General features: G+C 39.6%; 3 protein-coding genes across 17 annotated transcripts in view; all 3 read right to left on the minus strand.

Annotated features, from left to right (window-relative positions):
* The window catches only part of LOC307118589 (protocadherin gamma-C5-like), a gene marked incomplete at its 5' end in the record, with an annotated part of 138,416 nt that overhangs the window by 44,301 nt on the left and 67,655 nt on the right, over positions 1-26,460 (minus strand). For 2 of the 15 annotated variants that reach the window (XM_079804262.1, XM_079804248.1), the window contains one exon: positions 14,639-17,166. The exons of 8 other annotated variants lie outside the window; for them this stretch is intronic. In XM_079804262.1, coding sequence (XP_079660388.1) covers positions 14,639-17,032 — 2,394 coding nt within the window. Of the gene's footprint in view, positions 1-2,675; positions 5,304-7,604; positions 10,002-11,613; positions 14,173-14,638; positions 17,167-26,460 lie in introns of those variants that run through there. 5 more of the 15 variants (XM_079804263.1, XM_079804254.1, XM_079804261.1 and 2 more) reach the window with 4 other exon arrangements.
* LOC307119107 (protocadherin gamma-A11-like) lies at positions 18,606-21,178 on the minus strand (the record flags this gene model as incomplete). Its single annotated transcript, XM_079805186.1, has 1 exon — positions 18,606-21,178. The coding sequence occupies exon 1, from the start codon at positions 21,027-21,029 to the stop codon at positions 18,606-18,608; it is 2,424 nt and encodes an 807-aa protein (XP_079661312.1). The 5' UTR covers positions 21,030-21,178.
* On the minus strand, positions 21,642-25,268 carry LOC307118596 (protocadherin gamma-A11-like). Its single transcript, XM_079804278.1, has one exon. It carries the CDS (start codon positions 25,074-25,076, stop codon positions 22,635-22,637), a length of 2,442 nt encoding a protein of 813 aa, XP_079660404.1. The 5' UTR covers positions 25,077-25,268; the 3' UTR covers positions 21,642-22,634.

Here is a 26,460-nt window from a genome sequence, read left to right on the forward strand (position 1 = left end):
GCCACAATCAATTATTTTACCAATAATGTGCAGTACGTAAATGTAAGAAAACAAGTAAACTAATAATAACACTAATAGTGGTAAACTCTGCTATTAAGCACAAGAGGGAGCATGGGAGAGACAGAAAGGGGGGTGTACACGACTGACTCCATAAAAACATCACCATCCCCCACAAACACATGGACAGGCTCCCACCCCTGTATAAGGATGAAATGGAATGGTCTGGCTCAGTCTGTTGTCATAGAAACGCATGTTGTCAAGGGAGTAGTATGTGTGTTAGAGGAGAGATACAGTGTATGGACATGCATATATGTAGGTGGAGTGGGTTGCGTTCAAGCTGTCCGAGCATACATAAGCAAGCAGATAAATAAAAGGGATTTGTTTAAAGCACTGCATATAAACATTTATATGAAACATGTAAGGACCTGAAAATATGTGCACACTAAATTCTGAAAATAAAGACATTTGCGATATAGTTTCAAGCTTTTGCATCCAGCACTGGTAGGAGCACACAGGCACAGCAGGTTTGAGGAGGCAAATGCAGGACAAAGAATCTCACTGCAGAGAGAAACGGCCCCTCCTTCCCCCTGGCTGAGAGTCAGCATTCTCACAAACACCACCACAGATCTCATCTGCTCTCTGAGCTTAACTCACAACGAACCTAAGGTTCTAATTTGGCGTAAAATTCACTATAGTACAATTGCACTGATCACTATATGAAGATGGATGCTGGTAATTTTAGTGTAAGAGAATAGGGGTCACTACAACAAACAACATTTGTATGCTAGCTCACTCTTTTATGATATATATGATTGCATATGTAAGTCGTTGAGGATGAAATGTGAAATTATGCTATATTGACCAAAATCGGTGTTTTGTAGTTTTCTGTAACTATAAAGAGGGAATCAAACATTTTTGGCATACTGCAAAGATCACAGAAATTATTATTTTTTCCCTTTCTGAATATAAATGTAATATTTATGAACACATGGCAGTGGACCCTAGAGACAGGATTAATGCTTCAGCTGACACAGATTTGATACTGGATGATGTTTGAGATATCTGGCTGCACACACACTGCAGAGAAGCCACTCCTAGCTTCTATGAGAGTTTAATGCAGAACCCACACCTAGACATTCAGCAGCTGTAATACTAACAACACAATAAAAATCCTATGGTGTTCGTCATTAATCTGTACACGGATTAAAGTTACAGTAATGCAAAATTACATATTGTTCACTTATACCTACGCGTACATACTTCATTACTGAAAGTTACGCTGTCAATTTCCAGGCTGTAATCTAAAGCATTACCAGGGTTTAAAATCTGTACGTCTCAAATACACAATGTATTGACAGCAAAGAAGAAAGAAGAACTTCACAGTTACTTCTCTGTGACATTTTGGGCATGCATGCGTAGAATGCATAAAAAGGGTTTTGTAATTCCTTATACACAGAGAATGTGTGGTGAGCGTGTCTATTTAATGCACAAACGCTTTCTATTCAGCACTGGAGGACAGAGAGACTCATTTAACAGAGAGTGAAAGAAAATCATAGAAACTCTATTCTAAACACTGTATCACTGTAAAAGTACTTATCTGTATTTTTAAGGAATAGTTCACCCTAAAATGAAAAGTCATCATTTACTCTCCCTCAATTTGTTCCAAACTTGTATGAGTTTCTTTCTTCAGTTGATGGTCCCCATTGACTTCCATAGTAGGAAAAATACTATGGAAGTCAATGGGGACCATCAACTGTCTGGTTACTGACATTCTTTGAAATATCTTCTTTTGTGTTCAGCAGAAGAAAGAAACTCATACAGGTTTGGAACAAGTTGAGGGAGAGTAAATGATGACAGAATTTTCATTTTAGGGTGAACTATTCCTTTAACACTTCGTTCAACTTAGCTAGTTTATGAAGGTTTGCATGAAAAGACAAAATGGATGTTCATGATGTACTATCAGGCTATCATACATTTGAATGCCTGCATCTGATAAACAGTACTATGGATAAATGAGTGCAATTTCTGATATTGTATTTCAGTTGATATATGGTCAAAAATAGTTTGCATCAAATAATACCTTCGAGAAAACATTAAAAATCTTTTAACATTGCCACAATACTAAAGATAATGAAATAACAGAAGAATATATGCCGTATTACAAAGCCCTGATATACTGAGCCATAAAGGAAGCTCTATAAGAGATCACTTGGAAAAGGAAAAGTATTGAAATATATATGGCAAATCCACCATAAAGCCTGGACAAATGTACCATAGAAGTGTATCTGTATTGGGGTTTTGTACCGAAGAGACCACACAATAATCAAAGCTAGTTAAAAACAACCACTGTGTATTATAATGAAATTGTACTGTATGTATTGCTATACATTTTTGATATTCATGATTTTAGCATAGTAACAGAACTCTCGTTCGCTCCGTGTGGGTGGAGACCGAGTTCACTGTGCATTGTGATGTATTTGAGGGACTGAACAAGTAGTCCAATATCTCAAAACGATGCATACATATCGACATCTGCTAACATATAAGGTTTTTAAAATGGATAACTTAGTTGCTCTTTGAAAAAAACACAAACAAACACAACTAATAGGAGAGTACTGCACTTAAAGCTTTAAACTCTTGCTGCTGCATTGCACGCTTATGAGAGAGAGTCTCACCTCTAAAGTCAGGTCATCAACCTCCTGCTCCTTCTTTTCTCTCTGAACTGTCCCCAAACGACTCTGGCTCACCAGTGTGTTCTGACTGTAGGGCCTGACAAACTTCATGTCACTCATCCTTGAATCAGTGGTCCCGCACATTTCATAATTATACACATGCTGTAATGTGCCGTCTGCGTAGACTGGAGGGTAATAAGGAATTACAGGTAGATTTGCCCCTGATTTAAAAAATAACTTGTTCTGCCTCCATCTGTAGATTTTCACTGAAATGATCGAAATAATCGAGACTATGAAGAGCAGGGAGACCACAGCAAGAGCCAACACTAAATAAAAAGTCAAATTGTTGTTATATTGTTTTTCATGCGTAAAGTCTGTGAACTCTGACAGCACTTCAGGAAAACTGTCAGCCACAGCCACGTTAATGGAGACCACAGCTGAGCGAGAGGGCTGTCCGTTATCCTCCACAACAACAGTGAGTTTCTGTTTGACAGCATCTTTATCAGTCACTTGTCGCACAGTTCTTATTTCTCCATTCTGTAAACCCACTTCAAACAGCGCTCTGTCTGTAGCTTTCTGTAGTTTATAGGAGAGCCAGGCATTCTGTCCAGAGTCCACATCAACAGCCACCACTTTAGTGACGAGATATCCAACATCTGCAGCACGAGGCACAATCTCAGCCACCACTGAACCGCCAGTCTGTACTGGATACAGAACCTGAGGAGCGTTGTCATTCTGATCTTTTATGAAGATGTTTACAGTCACGTGGTTTGATAAAGGGGGTGAGCCCCCATCTTGAGCTTTGACTTGCATTTTGAACGATTTCAGCTGTTCATAATCAAAAGATTTTTCCGCATAGATCACTCCAGTTTCCGAATTTATAGAAATGTAAGATGCCAGAGGTGCTCCATTCAAATCTCCATCGATAAGAAAATATGAAACCTTTGCATTTGGACCCCAGTCCATGTCTTCTGCTTTGACAGTCAAAATAGTTGTAGATGGCGGGTTATTCTCAGCTATAAAGGCGTTATATGATTCCCGTTCAAACTGAGGTGCATGATCATTTACGTCAGATATCTTAAGGTTCAAAATCTCTCTACTTGAAAGAGGTGGGTTTCCCCCGTCTACAGCAGTTATAGTGATATTGTACTCTGCTGTCTGTTCCCTGTCTAGTTCTGAGTCTGTCACCAGATTGTAATAATTAGTTAATGAGGACATGATTTTAAATGGAGAGTTCAGATCAATAGAACATGTAATCTTACTATTGTCACCTGAATCCAGATCCTGGACATTCATCATTGCTATAACAGTTCCAGGTGCTGCGTCTTCAGATACTGCACTGGAAAAAGACATTATTGTAATTTTGGGCGTGTTATCGTTTAGGTCAATGACGTCAATAATGATCTCACTGGAGTCGGTCAAACCTCCTTGATCTTTAGCTTTGACTTTGATTTTGAATTGTTTGTGTTTTTCATAATCTATTTCACCTATGACTTTAACCTCACCAGAATCCGCGTCAATGGAGAACAAAGCTTTTACCGCAGATGTCGCGTGCTCAAAATAGTACTGAATGCCGTGACTAGACTCGTCAGCGTCGGTCGCGCTGACTTTTGTTACGATTGTGCTTTTAGGAGCATTTTCAACAACTGACGTTTTATAAGACGACTGGCTAAACACAGGAGCATTGTCATTGACATCAAGAACAATAATATTAATCTGCACAGTCGCAGACCTTTGTGGTTTTCCACCATCAAAAGCCGTCAGAATCAAATTATGATGCTTTTTCTTTTCTCTATCTAGAGGAGAATGAAGAACCATCTCGACGTTTTTACTGCCATCCTCACTATTCTGAATATGTAGCTTAAAATGATCGGTGGGCTGAAGTGTATATTTCTGTAGCGTGTTCACTCCCACGTCTGGGTCGATTGCGCTCTCCAAAGGAAAGCGCGCACCTAGTACCGCTAATTCGCTGATTTCTTGTTCAATTTTAGATTTCGGAAAGACAGGGCTGTTGTCATTGATGTCCTGTATGTCAACTGTAACTCGATAAAGCTCCATCGGATTATCAAATATGACATCAAAACTGACACTACATGCTGATATCTCTCCACACAGCTCTTCTCTGTCTATTTTGTGCTTAACAACCAGATGCCCGTTCTCCTTGTCCAGTCCAATGTACTCACTGCTGTCCGCGGTGAAAACACGCGCTTTTCCTGAAATCAGTCTCTTCGGCTCAAGCCCAAGGTCCGAAGCAATATTTCCAACAAACGAGCCCACCGACATCTCCTCAGGTATAGAATAACGAATCTGTCCGGTCACGCGAGAGGGAAATAAAGCCAACGCGCATACTGTATAGAAGAATAGCGACCCATGTAACCAGCCTTTTCCTCCAGACTCCATTTTTGATCAACAAAGATCGAGCAGAAGCATTCAAAATAGCAAAATGTGCGACCAGTTATATGTTTCCAGCTAACTGCGTCTTCGTTCGGGTTAAAGAATCCGGAGACCAATTTGAACTCGATTTGGTGGTCTGTTATGTTGCATCCAGTGTTATTGGTTGATGCTCTGAATTATGCCTTTGCTTTGGGTTTTGTTAAATGGAGGGATACAAGCACACACCAAAAAGGATACAGAGGTTGAACAGCGGCACTTAGAGTCCAAATGCAGCACTACAGAATTGTCACGTAATCAAAAATACAATCAATGACTTAACATAGTTGAATAACCTATACTATAAAGTTATGCGCTGGGTTGTGTCACATGGCTCAAAGAAAAACAACAAAATGTTAGGGGACAGAGGGGGTTGTGGCAAATGCTTCACATGTCGGAGAACCTCAAACATATTGGAGACTGGGAGAGAGATTTGAGTTTAACCAATTGTAACTTATGTACAAGTGTGAAATCCTTATTATACATGACCATGACCTCCTGAGGTGACAGTAGAAGTTATACGGCTATGTGTAAAAAATATAAAGTTTTTAGGGGAGAAAATCAACTTTTCACTTTTGGTCTACAGTTTGATTGGTGATCAAATAATGCATATTAAATGCAAAAATGCACCACCTGATTCAGCATATTTTCCTCTTTAATTTCTATAATGTCTAAAAAAAACACCCACATGTTAAAAAAAAAAATGCTTGAGGAGACAGACAGGGCTGTAACATGACTTTCCATAATTAATTCTACTGGGCTTACAAAGACTGCACAAAATGAGATGGTGTATATTGGCCCCGAAAGGTATTTACACTCTTTTGGAAGTCTATGTCAAACCCCTTTTGGACCCACTTTATATTAGGTGGCCTTAAAGGGTTAGTTCACCCAAAAATGAAAATTCTGTCATTAATTACTTACCCTCATGTCGTTCGACACCCGTAAGACCTCCGTTCATCTTCGGAACACAAATGAAGATATTTTAGTTGAAATCTGATGGCTCTGAAAGGCCTCCATTGGCACAATGGCACGGTTCACTCTCAAGACCCTTAAAAGGTACTAAAGACGTCGTTACAAAGTCCATCTCACCACAGTGGTTCTAAAATAACTTTATGAATCGGCGAGAATAGTTTTTGTGCGCAAAAAAACCCTAAATAACGACTTATATAGTGATGACGATTTCAAAAAACGGCCTCATGAAGCTTCGAAGCGTTATGAATCAGTGAGTCGAATCATGATTCGGATCGCGTGTCAAACCGCCAAACTGCTGAAATTTGGCGATCCATACTGCTGATTCGACTCAATGAATCATAACGCTTCGAAGCTTCATGAGGCCGTGTTTTGAAATCGTCATCACTATATAAGTCGTTATTTAGGGTTTTTTTGCGCACAAAAACTATTCTCGCCGATTCATAAAGTTATTTTAGAACCACTGTAGTGAGATGGACTTTGTAACGACGTCTTTAGTACCTTTTAAGGGTCTTGAGATTGAACCGTGCATTGTGCCAATGGAGGCCTTTCAGAGCCATCAGATTTCAACTAAAATATCTTCATTTGTGTTCCGAAGATGAACGGAGGTCTGACGGGTGTCGAACGACATGAGGGTAAGTAATTGATGACAGAATTTTCATTTTTGGGTGAACTAACCCTTTAACTACGAATAATTTGATACAATGCACTTATTGTGTACTGACCTGTTTTTACATTGCACTTACATCTTAAAAAGGACCTGCATGTAATTACATCTATAATCACTTCCCTCACACCTAGCCCTACCCTTAAACCTACCCATACCCCCACACCTGTCCCTAACTTTACCAGTGTCCCACCTCAATATCAGCAAGAGTTTTGCAATACAATATGAACACAATAAGAACATTGTACTTATTTTGATGTAAGTATAGTAGTTAAGGCAACCCTAATATAAAGTGGGACCCTTTTTCTTCTTCACTGCATGTGGAATCTGCAAGCAAATGTTAGTAAAGCTTTCCTCAGAACTAACTTTACTTTTCTGAGACATTTTTTTTCAAATTGTTTTGTTGTATGTCATATTTTGTTAAATGTTTTCATTGAAAAGTGTGTTTGTGCTATATTTCTTTAAAGTAAATGCCATTTGGCTTGATATTTTGTTATATAATGCATATACAGCACATTTTGAATTATGACTTAAATGTCCAAATTCATTTTGAGGCCACTGTATAAAAGTGATACAGTTGACACATTTGTGAGAGTGAATATGCACATGCAAACTTTATATCAACCTAATAAATGTTTTATATTTAATATATATTTATTTAATATTTTTTACTCCAATTCTGAGAAATTAATTTAAATATAAGTCAAGAAAAACAACAACAACTTTAATTTGTAATACGTAAACGTGGGGAACTTATATCCAAGTTTGAGACACACAGCACAATAAAAATACAGTTTTATAGTATTTTTTTTCCCCCCATTGGAATTCGGATGAGATTATTTTAAAACATCAAACAAGGGTCTCACCTCTAAAGTCAGGTCATCAACCTCTTGCTCCTTCTTTTCTCTCTGAACTGTCCCCAAACGACTCTGGCTCATCAGTGTGTTCTGACTGTAGGGCCTGACAAACTTCATGTCACTCATCCTTGAATCAGTGGTCCCGCACATTTCATAATTATACACATGCTGTAATGTGCCGTCTGCGTAGACTGGAGGGTAATACGGAATTACAGGTAGATTTGCCCCTGATTTAAAAAATAACTTATTCTGCCTCCATTTGTAGATTTTCACTGAAATGATCGAAATAATCGAGACTATGAAGAGCAGGGAGACCACAGCAAGAGCCAACACTAAATAAAAAGTCAAATTGTTGTTATATTGTTTTTCATGCGTAAAGTCTGTGAACTCTGACAGCACTTCAGGAAAACTGTCAGCCACAGCCACGTTAATGGAGACCACAGCTGAGCGAGAGGGCTGTCCGTTATCCTCCACAACAACAGTGAGTTTCTGTTTGACAGCATCTTTATCAGTCACTTGTCGCACAGTTCTTATTTCTCCATTCTGTAAACCCACTTCAAACAGCGCTCTGTCTGTAGCTTTCTGTAGTTTATAGGAGAGCCAGGCATTCTGTCCAGAGTCCACATCAACAGCCACCACTTTAGTGACCAGATATCCAACATCTGCAGCACGAGGCACAATCTCAGCCACCACTGAACCGCCAGTCTGTACTGGATACAGAACCTGAGGAGCGTTGTCATTCTGATCTTTTATGAAGATGTTTACAGTCACGTGGTTTGATAAAGGGGGTGAGCCCCCATCTTGAGCTTTGACTTGCATTTTGAACGATTTCAGCTGTTCATAATCAAAAGATTTTTCCGCATAGATCACTCCAGTTTCCGAATTTATAGAAATGTAAGATGCCAGAGGTGCCCCATTCAAATCTCCATCGATAAGAAAATATGAAACCTTTGCATTTGGACCCCAGTCCATGTCTTCTGCTTTGACAGTCAAAATAGTTGTAGATGGCGGGTTATTCTCAGCTATAAAGGCGTTATATGATTCCCGTTCAAACTGAGGTGCGTGATCATTTATGTCAGATATCTTAAGGTTCAAAATCTCTTTACTTGAAAGAGGTGGGTTTCCCCCGTCTACAGCAGTTATAGTGATATTGTACTCTGCTGTCTGTTCCCTGTCTAGTTCTGAGTCTGTCACCAGATTGTAATAATTAGTTAATGAGGACATGATTTTAAATGGAGAGTTCAGATCAATAGAACATGTAATCTTACTATTGTCACCTGAATCCAGATCCTGGACATTCATCATTGCTATAACAGTTCCCGGTGCTGCGTCTTCAGATACTGCACTGGAAAAATACATTATTGTAATTTTGGGCGTGTTATCGTTTAGGTCAATGACGTCAATAATTATCTCACTCGAGTCAGTCAAACCTCCGTGATCTTTAGCTTTGACTTTGACTGTAAACTGCTTGTGTTTTTCATAATCTATTTCACCTATGACTTTAACCTCACCAGAATCCGCATCAATGGAGAACAAAGCTTTTACCGCAGATGTCGCGTGCTCAAAATAGTACTGAATGCCGTGACTAGACTCGTCAGCGTCGGTCGCGCTGACTTTTGTTACGATTGTGCTTTTAGGAGCATTTTCAACAACTGACGTTTTATAAGACGACTGGCTAAACACAGGCGCATTGTCATTTCCATCGAGAACAATGATATTAATCTGCACAGTTGCAGACCTTTGTGGTTTTCCACCATCAAAAGCCGTCAGAATCACATTATGATGCTTTTTCTTTTCTCTATCTAGAGGAGAATGAAGAACCATCTCGACGTTTTTGTTCCCACCAGCGCCATTCTGAACATTAAGCTTAAAATGATCGGTGGGCTGAAGTGTATATTTCTGTAGCGTGTTCACTCCCACGTCTGGGTCGATTGCGCTCTCCAAAGGAAAGCGCGCACCTAGTACCGCTAATTCGCTGATTTCTTGTTCAATTTTAGATTTCGGAAAGACAGGGCTGTTGTCATTGATGTCCTGTATGTCAACGGTAACTCGATAAAGCTCCATCGGATTATCAAATATGACATCAAAACTGACACTACATGCTGATATCTCTCCACACAGCTCTTCTCTGTCTATTTTGTGCTTAACAACCAGATGCCCGTTCTCCTTGTCCAGTCCAATGTACTCACTGCTGTCCGCGGTGAAAACACGCGCTTTTCCTGAAATCAGTCTCTTCGGCTCAAGCCCAAGGTCCGAAGCAATATTTCCAACAAACGAGCCCACCGACATCTCCTCAGGTATAGAATAACGAATCTGTCCGGTCACGCGAGAGGGAAATAAAGCCAACGCGCATACTGTATAGAAGAATAGCGACCCATGTAACCAGCCTTTTCCTCCAGACTCCATTTTTGATCAACAAAGATCGAGCAGAAGCATTCAAAATAGCAAAATGTGCGACCAGTTATATGTTTCCAGCTAACTGCGTCTTCGATCGGGTTAAAGAATCCGGAGACCAATTTGAACTCGATTTGGTGGTCTGTTATGTTGCATCCAGTGTTATTGGTTGATGTTCTGAATTATGCCTTTGCTTTGGGTTTTGTTAAATGGAGGGATACAAGCACACACCAAAAAGGATACAGAGGTTGAACAGCGGCACTTAGAGTCCAAATGCAGCACTACAGAATTGTCACGTAATCAAAAATACAATCAATGACTTAATATAGTTGAATAACCTATACTATATAAAGTTATGCGCTGGGTTGTGTCACATGGCTCAAAGAAAAACAACAAAATGTTAGGGGACAGAGGGGGTTGTGGCAAATGCTTCACAAGTCGGAGAACCTCAAACATATTGGAGACTGGGAGAGAGATTTGAGTTTAACCAATTGTAACTTATGTACAGGTGTGAAATCCTTATTATACATGACCATGACCTCCTGAGGTGACAGTAGAAGTTATACGGCTATGTGTAAAAAACATTACTTTCCATATTTAATTCTACTAGGCTTACAAAGACTGCACAAAATGAGATGGTGTATATTGGCCCCGAAAGGTATTTACACTCTTTTGGAAGTCTATGTCAAACCCCTTTATATCAGGTGGCCTTAACTACTAACATTTAAATTAATCATTTGATACAACGTACGTATTGTGTACATACCTGTTTTTACATTTGTACTTGCATTACTTGCATGTAATTACATCTGTAATTAATTTCAATTACATTTATAATTACTCTGTTGACACTTCCCTCACACCTAACCCTACCCTTAAACCTACCCATACCACCACACCTGTCCCTAACTTTACCCGTGTCCCACCTCAATATCAGCAAAAGAGTTTTGCAATACAGTATGAACACAATAAGTACATTGTACTTATTTTTTTGATTTAAGTACATAGTTAAGACCACCTAATATAAAGTGGGAACCATCTTTTTTTCTTCTTCACAGTATTAGATACAAAGTAACAAAACATTGATTCTGCAAATGATAGTAGAGCTTCCCTCAGAACTAACTTTACTTTTCTGAGACATTTTTTCAAATTGTTTTGTTTTATGTCATATGTCATATATGTCATGTGAAATGTTTTCATTGAAAAGTGTGTTTGTGCTATATTTCTTTAAAGTAAATGCCAATTGCCTTGATATTTTGTGATATAATGCATATACAGCACATTATGAATTATGACTTAAATGTCCAAATTCATTTTGAGGCCACTGTATAAGTGATACAGTTGGCACAATTGTGAGAGTGAATATGCACATGCAAACTTTATATCAACGTAATATATGTTTTATATTTATTATATGTTTATTTAATATTTTTTACTCCAATTCTGAGTAATTCATTTAAATATAAGTCAAGAGAAACTACTTTAATTTGTAATACAGAAACGTGGGGAACTTATATCCAAGTTTGAGACACACAGCACAATAAAAATACAGTTTTATAGTATTTTTTTTTTCCCCATTGGAATTCGGATGAGATTATTTTAAAACATCAAACAAGGGTCTCACCTCTAAAGTCAGGTCATCAACCTCTTGCTCCTTCTTTTCTCTCTGAACTGTCCCCAAACGACTCTGGCTCATCAGTGTGTTCTGACTGTAGGGCCTGACAAACTTCATGTCACTCATCCTTGAATCAGTGGTCCCGCACATTTCATAATTATACACATGCTGTAATGTGCCATCTGCGTAGACTGGAGGGTAATACGGAATTACAGGTAGATTTGCCCCTGATTTAAAAAATAACTTATTCTGCCTCCATCTGTAGATTTTCACTGAAATGATCGAAATAATCGAGACTATGAAGAGCAGGGAGACCACAGCAAGAGCCAACACTAAATAAAAAGTCAAATTGTTATATTGTTTTTCATGCGTAAAGTCTGTGAACTCTGACAGGACTTCAGGAAAACTGTCAGCCACAGCCACGTTAATGGAGACCACAGCTGAGCGAGAGGGCTGTCCGTTATCCTCCACAACAACAGTGAGTTTCTGTTTGACAGCATCTTTATCAGTCACTTGTCGCACAGTTCTTATTTCTCCATTCTGTAAACCCACTTCAAACAGCGCTCTGTCCGTAGCTTTCTGTAGTTTATAGGAGAGCCAGGCATTCTGTCCAGAGTCCACATCAACAGCCACCACTTTAGTGACGAGATATCCAACATCTGCAGCACGAGGCACAATCTCAGCCACCACTGAACCGCCAGTCTGTACTGGATACAGAACCTGAGGAGCGTTGTCATTCTGATCTTGAATAGTAATTTTCACTGTCACGTTACTACTGAGCGGAGGAGAGCCTCCATCTTGCGCTTTCACCCGGAAGTGGAAATGTTTCAGTGTCTCAAAGTCAAAAGATCTCATAGCTGTAATCAGTCCGCTGTCAGGTTGCACTGACACATATGATGAAACAGAGACTCCATTAACAGTGCTGTCTTCTAGAATATAAGAAACACGAGCATTCTGATTCCAATCAGCATCACTGGCTTTAACTGAAAATATAGAGAGACCAGGTGTGTTATTCTCCACCACACAGGCCTCATAGTTAGTTTTCTCAAAGACAGGAGCATTGTCATTCACATCTGATATCTGTAAAGACAGAGAGGCGCTGCTGGAGAGCGCGGGCACCCCCTGATCAGAGCACGTGACACTGATATTGTATTCAGCATCTTTTTCTCTGTCCAGCTGCTGCTCTATACGCAGACTGATGAAATTGCTGGATGATGATGTAAGAGCAAATGGAATATTGTCGTTTATGCTGCAGTGAATCTGGCCGTTCACACCAGAGTCTGCATCATCTACTTTCATCATAGCAACAACTGTGCCGGGTGTGGAGTCCTCAGACACAGAGTTTGACATAGAGAGTAAGTTTATCACTGGTTTGTTATCATTAATGTCCAGCACATCAATAATCAGCTTACAGGAATCAGAAAGCCCACCTTGATCTTTAGCCTGTATATCAATCTGGTAGTGACTTGCTTTTTCAAAGTCGACGAGGCCATTTAAGGTGACCTCGCCACTATGCTGATCAATAATAAATATTTTTCGCACAATATCTTCTTTGCTTGCAATGTAGTACGTCACCTGACCGTAAGATCCCTCGTCTGCGTCAGTAGCCCTGACTGTGGTCAGTTTAAATCCCTTCGCTGCATTTTCAGTCAATGTGGCTTTATATTCCTTTTGCGTAAAGACGGGAGAATTATCATTAGCATCGAGTACAGTAACATGTATTTGAACAGTGCCAGACAACTGCGGATCACCGCCGTCAGCGGCGGTTAGCAATAACGTAACCACTCCTTTCTTTTCTCTATCAAGCGGTCTTTGCAAAACCATTTCAACTTTTTTATCACGGCCTGCTTGACTGAGCACTTCAAGGACAAAATGATCAGTTGGTTTAAGAGAATAGCTTTGAAGATCATTAACTCCTACATCCGCATCCACTGCTCCCTCCAGCATGAACCTCGCGCCCGGTACAGCCGACTCGCTGATCTCAAAATGAATTCGCTTTTTCTCGAAAGTAGGTGGATTATCGTTGATATCCGTGATTTCAACCGTAATCGTGTATAATTCCATCGGGTTTTCCAAAATCAGCTGAAGGTGCAAAGCACACGGAGTCGTTTTTGCACAAAGAGACTCGCGATCCATTTTTTCTTTGACGAGCAGCGAGCCAGTGTCTTTATTGAGGCCAATGTATTCAGTACTGCCCCCTGTATATATGCGCGCTTTTCCTAACCTCAATCGCTGTAAATCCAAGCCCAAATCCTGCGCGATATTTCCCACAGTGGAACCTTTAGCCATTTCTTCTGGAATGGAGTAACTGACCTGTCCGCGTGCCGAATGAAGCAGGATGAAGGAAAACAATACCGAGTACCACATCACGACACCAGGCATTTTCGCGGTAGCACCAACAAACCATAAAAACGATCTTAACGATTTCCAAGTGCTGTGTTCTAAATAAAATATGTTAAATGCAAATCCCATAAATCGGACAAAGTGAAAGATGTTGCGTTTGTTTCAAGACACTCGACAATATTAAGCGATCCAAAAGCGTCCCCCTTTTCCTCTCTCACTGTCAATATGGGAGGATGGGGCTGGGTTTAAAATACACACAGTTAGTGTGTTACATTGACAAACAGCGGCCCTGTGAGTCTAAACCAAGCACTACAAATAAAATCACAGCAAAACTCAATTTATCGCATACGAGTTTTTTCCCCAATTGATTGTAAAAAAACAAAAAACAAGAATAGATGCATTAATGTTATTAAAAAGCAAGTAATTTAAGATAAATTTTTTTGTTTTAATTAATGGATGGAAAACTTGTGACTGTGTATTGTATTTCGTGACTATATAAAGCCGCTGTCCAATATGTGGTGCTGAAAGCAGCCTAAATTGACATTTTAGTGTGACAACAAATAATGAAAAAGAAAAAAATCTTAATATTGATTAAAGTATATCTTTGACATAATTGTCATCAAATAGTATGAACATTTTCATTCTGTTTTTTTTTTTGTAATTTTGTTTTAAGTATAAAGCATTTTCTTACCGATGTCGAATATTCACCTTCCAAATCGTTATTTTTCTTGATTGGATGCTGCATCGTCTCAGCGAAACTCGGGTCCATCACTAAAACACTCTGTCCACCGAGTGTAGCAAACTTACAGTCACTCTTCCTCGAGTCAGTCGTCATGCACACTTCATAATTATACCCGCGCGGCAGAGTTCCAGTGACTCCTGTGTCTGCGTAATGCGGTGGATAGTACGGAATAACAGGCAGACTGGACTGATAGAGGAAGCGAGATTGTCTCCATCTGTAGATCTTTACTGATATTATCACAACCACACAAGTGATGAATAGGAAAGAAACAGCGGCCAGTGCGAGAACTAAATAAAAAGTCAGGTTGTCGTTATATTGTTTTTCATGCGTTAAGTCTGTGAACTCTGACAGCACTTCAGGAAAACTGTCAGCCACAGCCACGTTAATGGAGACCACAGCTGAGCGAGAAGGCTGTCCGTTATCCTCCACAACAACAGTGAGTTTCTGTTTGACAGCATCTTTATCAGTCACTTGTCGAACAGTTCTTATTTCTCCATTCTGTAAACCCACTTCAAACAGCGCTCTGTCTGTAGCTTTCTGTAGTTTATAGGAGAGCCAGGCATTCTGTCCAGAGTCCACATCAACAGCCACCACTTTAGTGACGAGATATCCAACATCTGCAGCACGAGGCACAATCTCAGCCACCACTGAACCGCCAGTCTGTACTGGATACAGAACCTGAGGAGCGTTGTCATTCTGATCTTGAATAGTAATTTTCACTGTCACGTTACTACTGAGCGGAGGAGAGCCTCCATCTTGCGCTTTCACCCGGAAGTGGAAATGTTTCAGTGTCTCAAAGTCAAAAGATCTCATAGCTGTAATCAGTCCGCTGTCAGGTTGCACTGACACATATGATGAAACAGAGACTCCATTAACAGTGCTGTCTTCTAGAATATAAGAAACACGAGCATTCTGATTCCAATCAGCATCACTGGCTTTAACTGAAAATATAGAGAGACCAGGTGTGTTATTCTCCATCACACAGGCCTCATAGTTAGTTTTCTCAAAGACAGGAGCATTGTCGTTCACATCTGATATCTGCACACGGAGAGAGACACTGCTGGAGAGCGCGGGCACTCCCTCATCAGTACATATTACACTGATATTATACTCAGATTCTCTCTCTCTGTCCAGTTCCTGCTCTGTTTGCACACTGAAGAAACTGCTAGACTGAGATGTAATAGCAAAGGGAATATTCTCACTAATGAAGCACTGAACCTGACCATTTACACCTGAATCAAGATCATCAACATTTAGCATTGCAACAACAGTACCAGACTTTGATCCTTCAGATATGAAATTGGAATTAGACACGATATTAATACTAGGAGGATTATCATTAATATCCAGCACATCAATAATTACTTTGCATGCGTTAGAGAGTCCTCCCTGATCTTTTGCCTGAATATTAAATTCATAATGGCTCACCTTTTCATAGTCAACATGGTCATTTAATATTACTTCACCAGTTTGTTCGTTAACAAGAAACATGTCGGCCACATTACTGTCCATTGTGTCAGATATGTAGTACGTCACTACACTGTTAGACCCTTCGTCTGCATCAGACGCGCTGACGACTGTTAATATAGTGCCCTTTAGAGCGTTTTCTGTTATGGTGGTTTTATATTCTTTTTGTGTAAAGACAGGAGCATTATCATTATTGTCTAATACAGTAATGTGTATCTGCACAGTGCCAGAGAGAACTGGATCACCTCCATCAAACGCTTCTAACAACAAAGTAAACGAGCTTTGCGTTTCTCTATCAAGTGGTCTTTGTAAAATCATCTCGACATTTTTACTACCATCTGCCTGATTGTGCAATTCAAGCCGGAATTTATCAGTCGGTTTAAGCGAGTAGCGTTGAAGACCATTTGTTCCTACATCCGGATCGAAAGCTCTCCCGAGCATAAAACCAGCTCCAACCACCGCCGATTCGCTGATCTCAAAACTAAAGTCCTTTTTCTGAAAACTGGGAGCGTTATCATTTATATCTGTGATTTCGATTGTAATAGTGAAAAATTCCATCGGGTTTTCCAAAATCATTTGAAGGTGTAAAGCACACGGGGTTGTTTTTGCACAAAGAGACTCGCGATCCATTTTCTCTCTGATCAGCAGCAATCCCGTGTTTCTGTTCAGCTCGATGTATTCCGTGCTGTCTCGCGAATATATCCGCGCTTTCCCTGATTTCAGTCGTTGTAAATCCAAGCCCAAATCCTGTGCGATGTTTCCCACCATCGATCCTTTTGTCATTTCTTCTGGAATGGAGTAACTGACCTGTCCTCGCGCTATGTGAATCAGAAGCGTCAAAAACAGCACCGAGTGCCGTATCATTGCATCAGGCATTGTCTCGACTGCACTGAAGATCGAAGTAAGACAATAATCTACCAGTTAATCCTTAAAAATATTTATAATACCAGACGTACATTTGATTGGGTTATCCGTGTACACAACAACGGGTGTTGTACAATAAAACCCGTGCAAGCGAATAATATCTGAGGTGGCAGTTTTTCTTCCTTTCTCTCTGATATTATGTGATGTTGTTGGGGGTGGAGCTGTAAAATCTCAATTTGTCGACGAACAGCGGCCCTCTGAGTGTAAATTGAGAATTGCATAGCAAATGTATAATTTTAAGACGTGTATCACACTGCATAAAAACAGTTATTGGATTCCCGCTGATTAAATAAAGTATTTATATATGTCGGAAGTAGAAAATAAAATCTGAAGAATGAATCAGTATGGAAACAACGGTGGGATTAATAAAATTATAATACTTAGAGGTACAGCACATACTGAAGAAGACCACAGTCCTCTCTTTAGGAGCCTAGAACTTTTCCAAAGAGGCGCTGTTCAGCAAAAGTGGTGCTGAAAGTGGTCAAAATTCCATTGCGTTTTTATAAAACAATTCCTGATGATTTACTTGAACAAGCTTTAAAAAAATGTATATCACACAACATATATACCACGCTGGAACTTTCTTCATCAACTGATTTGTGTCTCCCATTTAGCGCGATGAAAGTGACACCTCAGATTACCACTTAAATATTGTGACCAATGACTGCGCACAGAAAACTCAAGGTCACTCATCTAAATTCTGCCATACTATGCAGACACCGATTCCAACAATTTGCAGGATTAAATTGCAAGATCATTGTGGATAGCCATAATTCGTCCTCAAATCACTTGTCAAGCACACTTAAACATGATACAAAATGAACTTAGATTAATTCTAATAAACAAAATAAATGTTACAGCACCCATGGAAGTTATATGCATTACCGTCTGTCTATTGTTTGATACAATTTCAGATGATTTTAGCCAGACCTAGCAATGAGCAACACAGCGAGAAACAAACACAGATTCCAAATTTTCTAACATCTGCAATATACAGGTATTATAAATAAGTAGACAATGATAATGATTATCAAATATCTTAACATACGCGAAATGACTCATTTGTGTGTAGAACATGCGTCACGCTGATTTTGAAATGTATTGGCATTGAGATCACTCACTTGTGTTTGCACCAGGGCAGAGAAAGTTTATGTTGTTTTACTTTACACAATAACAAGGTGTTGTTCTAAATGTTATAACTTGACAATGCTAATCTTATTAACGTAGGCTACTTGTAAGATGGGCATGCTGTGATTGTGTCTGCAGGGAATAAACAAAGCTGTGTTTACTTAAGTGTTGTGATATAATGCAGGAATTTTAGGGACTCAGTAATAATTATTTAATTTATATTTTGTTTATTAATTTCAGAAAATGTACATTTCCATAACTAACGCACCGTATGTTACTCGTGAGTTCTCTGAGCAAGTCTATATTTATTTATGGTCTACTTTAAACTGAAAAGAAAATTATTTAAAAGCTGTCAGTCGTTTCATCACTTGTCTTTTCAGTTTAAACGAACAAACAACTAATGGTCTAACCAAAACTTTCTTACCGATTCTGTCGAACCGAGACCGTCGATGGAGTTATTTTTCTTGATTGTATGCTGCATCGTCTCAGCGAAACTCGGGTCCATCACTAAAACACTCTGTCCACCGAGTGTAGCAAACTTACAGTCACTCTTCCTCGAGTCAGTCGTCATGCACACTTCATAATTATACCCGTGCGGCAGAGTTCCAGTGACTCCTGTGTCTGCGTAATGCGGTGGATAGTACGGAATAACAGGCAGACTGGACTGATAGAGGAAGCGAGATTGTCTCCATCTGTAGATCTTTACTGATATTATCACAACCACACAAGTGATGAATAGGAAAGAAACAGCGGCCAGTGCGAGAACTAAATAAAAAGTCAGATTGTCGTTATATTGTTTTTCATGCGTAAAGTCTGTGAACTCTGACAGCACTTCAGGAAAACTGTCAGCCACAGCCACGTTAATGGAGACCACAGCTGAGCGAGAAGGCTGTCCATTATCCTCCACAACAACAGTGAGTTTCTGTTTGACAGCATCTTTATCAGTCACTTGTCGCACAGTTCTTATTTCTCCATTCTGTAAACCCACTTCAAACAGCGCTCTGTCTGTAGCTTTCTGTAGTTTATAGGAGAGCCAGGCATTCTGTCCAGAGTCCACATCAACAGCCACCACTTTAGTGACCAGATATCCAACATCTGCAGCACGAGGCACAATCTCAGCCACCACTGAACCGCCAGTCTGTACTGGATACAGAACCTGAGGAGCGTTGTCATTCTGATCTTGAATAGTAATTTTCACTGTCACGTTACTACTGAGCGGAGGAGAGCCTCCATCTTGCGCTTTCACCCGGAAGTGGAAATGTTTCAGTGTCTCAAAGTCAAAAGATCTCATAGCTGTAATCAGTCCGCTGTCAGGTTGCACTGACACATATGATGAAACAGAGACTCCATTAACAGTGCTGTCTTCTAGAATATAAGAAACACGAGCATTCTGATTCCAATCAGCATCACTGGCTTTAACTGAAAATATAGAGAGACCAGGTGTGTTATTCTCCACCACACAGGCCTCATAGTTAGTTTTCTCAAAGACAGGAGCATTGTCATTCACATCTGATATCTGCACACGGAGAGAGACACTGCTGGAGAGCGCGGGCACTCCCTCATCAGTACATATTACACTGATATTATACTCAGATTCTCTCTCTCTGTCCAGTTCCTGCTCTGTTTGCACGTTGAAGAAACTGCTAGATTGAGATGTAATAGCAAAGGGAATATCCTCACTTATAAAGCACTGAACCTGACCATTTACACCTGAATCAAGATCATCAACATTTAGCATTGCAACAACAGTACCAGACTTGGACCCTTCAGTTACTGAATGAGAACTTGACAGGATTTGAATTATTGGTGAATTATCATTAATGTCCAGCACATCAATAATTACTTTGCATGCGTTAGAGAGTCCTCCCTGATCTTTTGCCTGAATATTAAGCTCATAATGACCCACCTTTTCATAATCAACTTGACCATTTAATATTACTCCACCAGTTTGTTCGTTAACAAGAAACATGTCGGCCACATTTTTGTTTATTGTGTCAGATATGTAGTACGTCACTACACTGTTAGACCCTTCGTCTGCATCAGACGCGCTGACGACTGTTAATATAGTGCCCTTTAGTGCGTTTTCTGTTATAGTGGTTTTATATACCCTTTGTGTAAAGACAGGAGCATTATCATTATTGTCTAATACAGTAATGTGTATCTGCACAGTGCCAGAGAGAACTGGATCACCTCCATCAAACGCTTCTAACAACAAAGTAAACGAGCTTTGCGTTTCTCTATCAAGTGGTCTTTGTAAAATCATCTCGACATTTTTACTACCATCTTCTTGGCTGTGCAATTCAAGCCGGAATTTATCAGTCGGTTTAAGCGAGTAGCGTTGAAGACCATTTGTTCCTACATCCGGATCAAAAGCTCCCCCGAGCATAAAACCAGCTCCAACCACCGCCGATTCGCTGATCTCAAAACTAAAGTCCTTTTTCTGAAAACTGGGAGCGTTATCATTTATATCTGTGATTTCGATTGTAATAGTGTATAATTCCATCGGGCTTTCCAAAATCATTTGAAGGTGTAAAGCACACGGGGTTGTTTTTGCACAAAGAGACTCGCGATCCATTTTCTCTCTGATCAGCAGCAATCCCGTGTTTCTGTTCAGCTCGATGTATTCCGTGTTGTCTCTTGTAAACAGTCGCGCTTTTCCTGACTTTAAACGCTGTAAATCCAAGCCCAAATCCTGCGCAATGTTTCCCACCATCGATCCTTTTGTCATTTCTTCTGGAACGGAGTAACTGACCTGTCCTCGCGCTATGTGAATCAGAAGCGTCAAAAAAAGCATCGAGTGCCGTATCATTGCATCAGGCATTGTCTCGACTGCACTGATGGTTTAAAAAAATACAACAATCAATCCGTGGATCCTTTAAATATAGGAAATTCCAAATGCAGACATTAACTCCGTACACGACGACGAGAGATGTATAGAAGCATCGTGTAGGGAAAGAATTTAAGGGTGGCAGCTTCTCTGCCTTTTTTCTCCGTGATATGTGATGATGCTGGGGGTGGATCTGTAATATACACAGTTTCTCCGCTGTTTGTCGACGAACAGCGGCCCTATGAGTGTAAATAAGGAACTGCATATCAAAGTTATAACCTTAGACCTAAGACGCATTTTATCAACGAATATTATTTTCTAGGCCTATATCACTCTGCAAATGTCATATGTCGAATGCCATATTTTGTTCGAGGCCCTTTTGCTGATTAAATAAATTTATATTTATTTTCATATATATAATGCAGGTTGGATGTGCAAAAATGATTACTTACAGTATAAAATAAATTTGTATGTAAATTTGAGCAAAATTATAATGTGCTAAGCAAAACACAATAAAATGTAGCCCTTCATCCAACGAGGCGCTGTTCAGCACAAGTGGTGCTGAACGGTGTAAGTTCTCTTGAGTTTTTTTTTTTTTTTGGGGGGATAATTCACTTGAACAAATCTTAACATGTTGTCTACATATAGACCACCATCAAAAACAATACACTGTTGGTCATTTTCATATTCTTTCTTCTTCTACTTACCACAATGCGAAATATCAGTCACGTCTTTGTCCACGACCAAAACATTCTAAAGAATGAGTAGGCTACATAGAAAATAGGGTCAATCTCTTCTGGCATATATTTAGCTAAGACTCATACAACAATTCTAACAATTTACAGGAATAAATTACATGATCCCAATACAACTCAGTCTAATCTCTATGTTCAAGAAGTTAACATATGTACCACCACACTTTCTCGAATCAGTTGTCATGCACAACAAAATAATTATAGACAAGGTTTCCAGCATATGAAGCATATGAATATAACCGCACCCATGGCAGTTAAACAGCCTTCTTGCCTATTGTTTGATACAGTCTAGAAAACTGTCGCCTAGCAGTAAGCAACACGGCAAGTAATAAACAAAACGAGCTTTGTTCCCAACGTGTGGAAAGTTTTGTACAAGTATGGGATAATAGATTTAGAGAAAACCAAAGAACAGTCTCATGCCAATCCATAACTATTGTACCTTTTTGCACATTGGTGCCAAATACATTCTTATGATCTCATTCGTACGTGTTCATATCTGTTCAGGTTAATGGGTGTAGGTTATGTTGGCATGACGATGAATGTAAGTTTTGTTTGACTTTTATACCATACATGACACAAGTTAGTGCTCAAGTAAATATTATTATGCACTTGTAAGGTGAGCGTGTTATGATTATTCAATGTTTTTATTTTCATGACAGAAAATGCGGATGAATATAGATCATATTCAGTCCAATAGTATGAAGGTATTTGAGAGATTCAGTTACTGATTACTGATTTCACTTACATTCAGTTTATTAATTTCAGAAACCTTGCACTTTCTTTAAGTGTTCTTAGCCTATATATTTGTTTATGGTCTACTTGGTTAGCCTTATTACTTTTTCAGTTAAAGTGAAAAATAACAATAATAGTCTAACCAAAACGTTCTTACCGATTCTGTCGAACCGAGACCATCAATGGAGTTCTTTTTCTTGATTGTATGCTGCATCGTCTCAGCGAAACTTGGGTCCATCACTAAAACACTCTGTCCACCGAGTGTAGCAAACTTACAGTCACTCTTCCTCGAGTCAGTCGTCATGCACACTTCATAATTATACCCGTGCGGCAGAGTTCCAGTGACTCCTGTGTCTGCGTAATGCGGTGGATAGTACGGAATAACAGGCAGACTGGACTGATAGAGGAAGCGAGATTGTCTCCATCTGTAGATCTTTACTGATATTATCACAACCACACAAGTGATGAATAGGAAAGAAACAGCGGCCAGAGCGAGAACTAAATAAAAAGTCAGGTTGTCGTTATATTGTTTTTCATGCGTAAAGTCTGTGAACTCTGACAGCACTTCAGGAAAACTGTCAGCCACAGCCACGTTAATGGAGACCACAGCTGAGCGAGAGGGCTGTCCGTTATCCTCCACAACAACAGTGAGTTTCTGTTTGACAGCATCTTTATCAGTCACTTGTCGCACAGTTCTTATTTCTCCATTCTGTAAACCCACTTCAAACAGCGCTCTGTCTGTAGCTTTCTGTAGTTTATAGGAGAGCCAGGCATTCTGTCCAGAGTCCACATCAACAGCCACCACTTTAGTGACCAGATATCCAACATCTGCAGCACGAGGCACAATCTCAGCCACCACTGAACCGCCAGTCTGTACTGGATACAGAACCTGAGGAGCGTTGTCATTCTGATCTTGAATAGTAATTTTCACTGTCACGTTACTACTGAGCGGAGGAGAGCCTCCATCTTGCGCTTTTACCCGGAAGTGGAAATGTTTCAGTGTCTCAAAGTCAAAAGATCTCATAGCTGTAATCAGTCCGCTGTCAGGTTGCACTGACACATATGATGAAACAGAGACTCCATTAACAGTGCTGTCTTCTAGAATATAAGAAACACGAGCATTCTGATTCCAATCAGCATCACTGGCTTTAACTGAAAATATAGAGAGACCAGGTGTGTTATTCTCCATCACACAGGCCTCATAGTTAGTTTTCTCAAAGACAGGAGCATTGTCATTCACATCTGATATCTGCACACGGAGAGAGACACTGCTGGAGAGCGCGGGCACTCCCTCATCAGTACATATTACACTGATATTGTACTCAGATTCTCTCTCTCTGTCCAGTTCCTGCTCTGTTTGCACGCTGAAGAAACTGCTAGACTGAGATGTAATAGCAAAGGGAATATTCTCACTAATGAAGCACTGAACCTGACCATTTACACCTGAATCAAGATCATCAACATTTAGCATTGCAACAACAGTACCAGACTTTGATCCTTCAGATATGAAATTGGAATTAGATACGATATTAATACTAGGAGGATTATCATTAATGTCCAGCACATCGATAATTACTTTGCATGCGTTAGAGAGTCCTCCTTGATCTTTTGCCTGAATATTAAATTCATAATGGCTCACCTTTTCATAGTCAACATGACCATTTAATATTACTTCACCAGTTTGTTCGTTAACAAGAAACATGTCGGCCACATTTTTGTTTATTGTGTCAGATATGTAGTACGTCACTACACTGTTAGACCCCTCGTCTGCATCAGACGCGCTCACGACTGTTAAAACAGTGCCCTTTAGAGCGTTTTCTGTTATGGTGGTTTTATATTCTTTTTGCGTAAAAGCAGGAGTGTTATCATTATTGTCTAATACAGTAATGTGTATCTGCACAGTGCCAGAGAGAACTGGATCACCTCCATCAAACGCTTCTAACAACAAAGTAAACGAGCTTTGCGTTTCTCTATCAAGTGGTCTTTGTAAAATCATCTCGACGTTTTTACTACCATCTGCCTGATTGTGCAATTCAAGCCGGAATTTATCAGTCGGTTTAAGTGAGTAGCGTTGAAGACCATTTGTTCCTACATCCGGATCGAAAGCTCCCCCGAGCATAAAACCAGCTCCAACCACCGCCGATTCGCTGATCTCAAAACTAAAGTCCTTTTTCTGAAAACTGGGAGCGTTATCATTTATATCTGTGATTTCGATTGTAATAGTGTAAAATTCCATCGGGTTTTCCAAAATCATTTGAAGGTGTAAAGCACACGGGGTTGTTTTTGCACAAAGAGACTCGCGATCCATTTTCTCTCTGATAAGCAGCAATCCCGTGTTTCTGTTCAGCTCGATGTATTCCGTGCTGTCTCGCGAATATATCCGCGCTTTCCCTGATTTCAGTCGTTGTAAATCCAAGCCCAAATCCTGCGCGATGTTTCCCACCATCGATCCTTTTGTCATTTCTTCTGGAATGGAGTAACTGACCTGTCCTCGCGCTATGTGAACCAGAAGCGTCAAAAACAGCACCGAGTGCCGTATCATTGCATCAGGCATTGTCTCGACTGCACTGATGATCGAAGTAAGACAATAATCTACCAGTCAATCCTTAAAAATATTCATATAATAACACGTACATTCGTTTGGGTTATCCGTGTACACAACAACGGGTGTTGTATAAAACCCGTGCAAGAGAATGATTTCTGAGGTGGCAGCTTTTCTTCCTTTCTCTCTGATATTATGTGATGATGCTGGGGGTGGAGCTGTAAAATCTCCGCAATTTGTCGACGAACAGCGGCCCTCTGAGTGTAAATTGAAAATTGCATAGCAAATGTATATTTTTTTAGACGTATTTCACACTGCATAAAAAGAGTTATTGGATTCCCGCTGGATAAATAAAGCACACATATATCGGAAGTAAAAAAATAAAACCTGAAGAATAAATCAGAATGGAGGCAATGGTTAGATTAATGCCATTATAATACTTAGAGGAACAGCACATACTGAAGAAGACCACAGTCCTCTCTTTAGCAGCCTAGAACTTTTCCAAAGAGGCGCTGTTCAGCAAAAGTGGTGCTGAAAGTGGCCAAAATTCCATTGCGTTCTTATAAAACAATTCCCGATGATTTATTTGAACAAGCTTTAAAAAAAAAAAAAAGTATAGCACACAACAAATATACCACGCTGGAACTTTCTTCATCAACTAATTTGTGTTTCCCATTTAGCGCGATGAAAGTGACACCTCTGAAAACCACTTAAACATTGTGACCAATGACTGCGCACAGAAAACTCAAGGTCACTCATCTCAATTCTACCATATGCAGACACCGTTTCCAATAATTTGCAGGATTAAATTGCAAGATCATTGTGGATAGCCATAATTCGTCCTCAAATCACTTGTCAAGCACACTTAAAAATGATACAAAACGAACTTAGATTAATTCTAACAAACAAACAAATGTTACAGCACCCATGGAAGTTATATGCATTACCGTCTGTCTATTGTTTGATACAATTTCAGATGATTTTAGCCAGACCTAGCAATGAGCAACACAGCGAGAAACAAACACAGATTCCAAATTTTCCAACATCTGCAAGATACAGGTATTATAAATAAGAAGACAATGATATGATTATCAAAAATCTGAACATACGCAAAATGACTCATTTGTGTATAGAACATGAGCCTAGCTGATTTTGAAATGTATTGGCATTGAGATCACTCACTTGTGTTTGCACCACGGCAGAGAAAGTGTATGTTGTTTTAGTTTACACAATAACACGGTGTTGTTCTAAATGTAATAACTTGACAATGTTAATCGTATTAACGTACTTGTAAGATGGGCATGCTGTGATTGTGTCTGCAGGGAATAAACAAAGCTGTGTTTACTAAGTTTACTAAGTTTTGTGATATAATGCAGGAATTTTAGGGACTCAGTAA

The sequence above is a fragment of the Gobio gobio genome (assembly GCF_949357685.1).
Source record: "Gobio gobio genome assembly, chromosome: 22".
Taxonomy (NCBI): domain Eukaryota; kingdom Metazoa; phylum Chordata; class Actinopteri; order Cypriniformes; family Gobionidae; genus Gobio; species Gobio gobio.

Bases quoted from the DNA above. Each gene is read 5' to 3' on its own strand.
- LOC307118596 (XM_079804278.1), bottom strand. From the start codon at position 25,076: ATGCCTGATGCAATGATACGGCACTCGGTGCTGTTTTTGACGCTTCTG.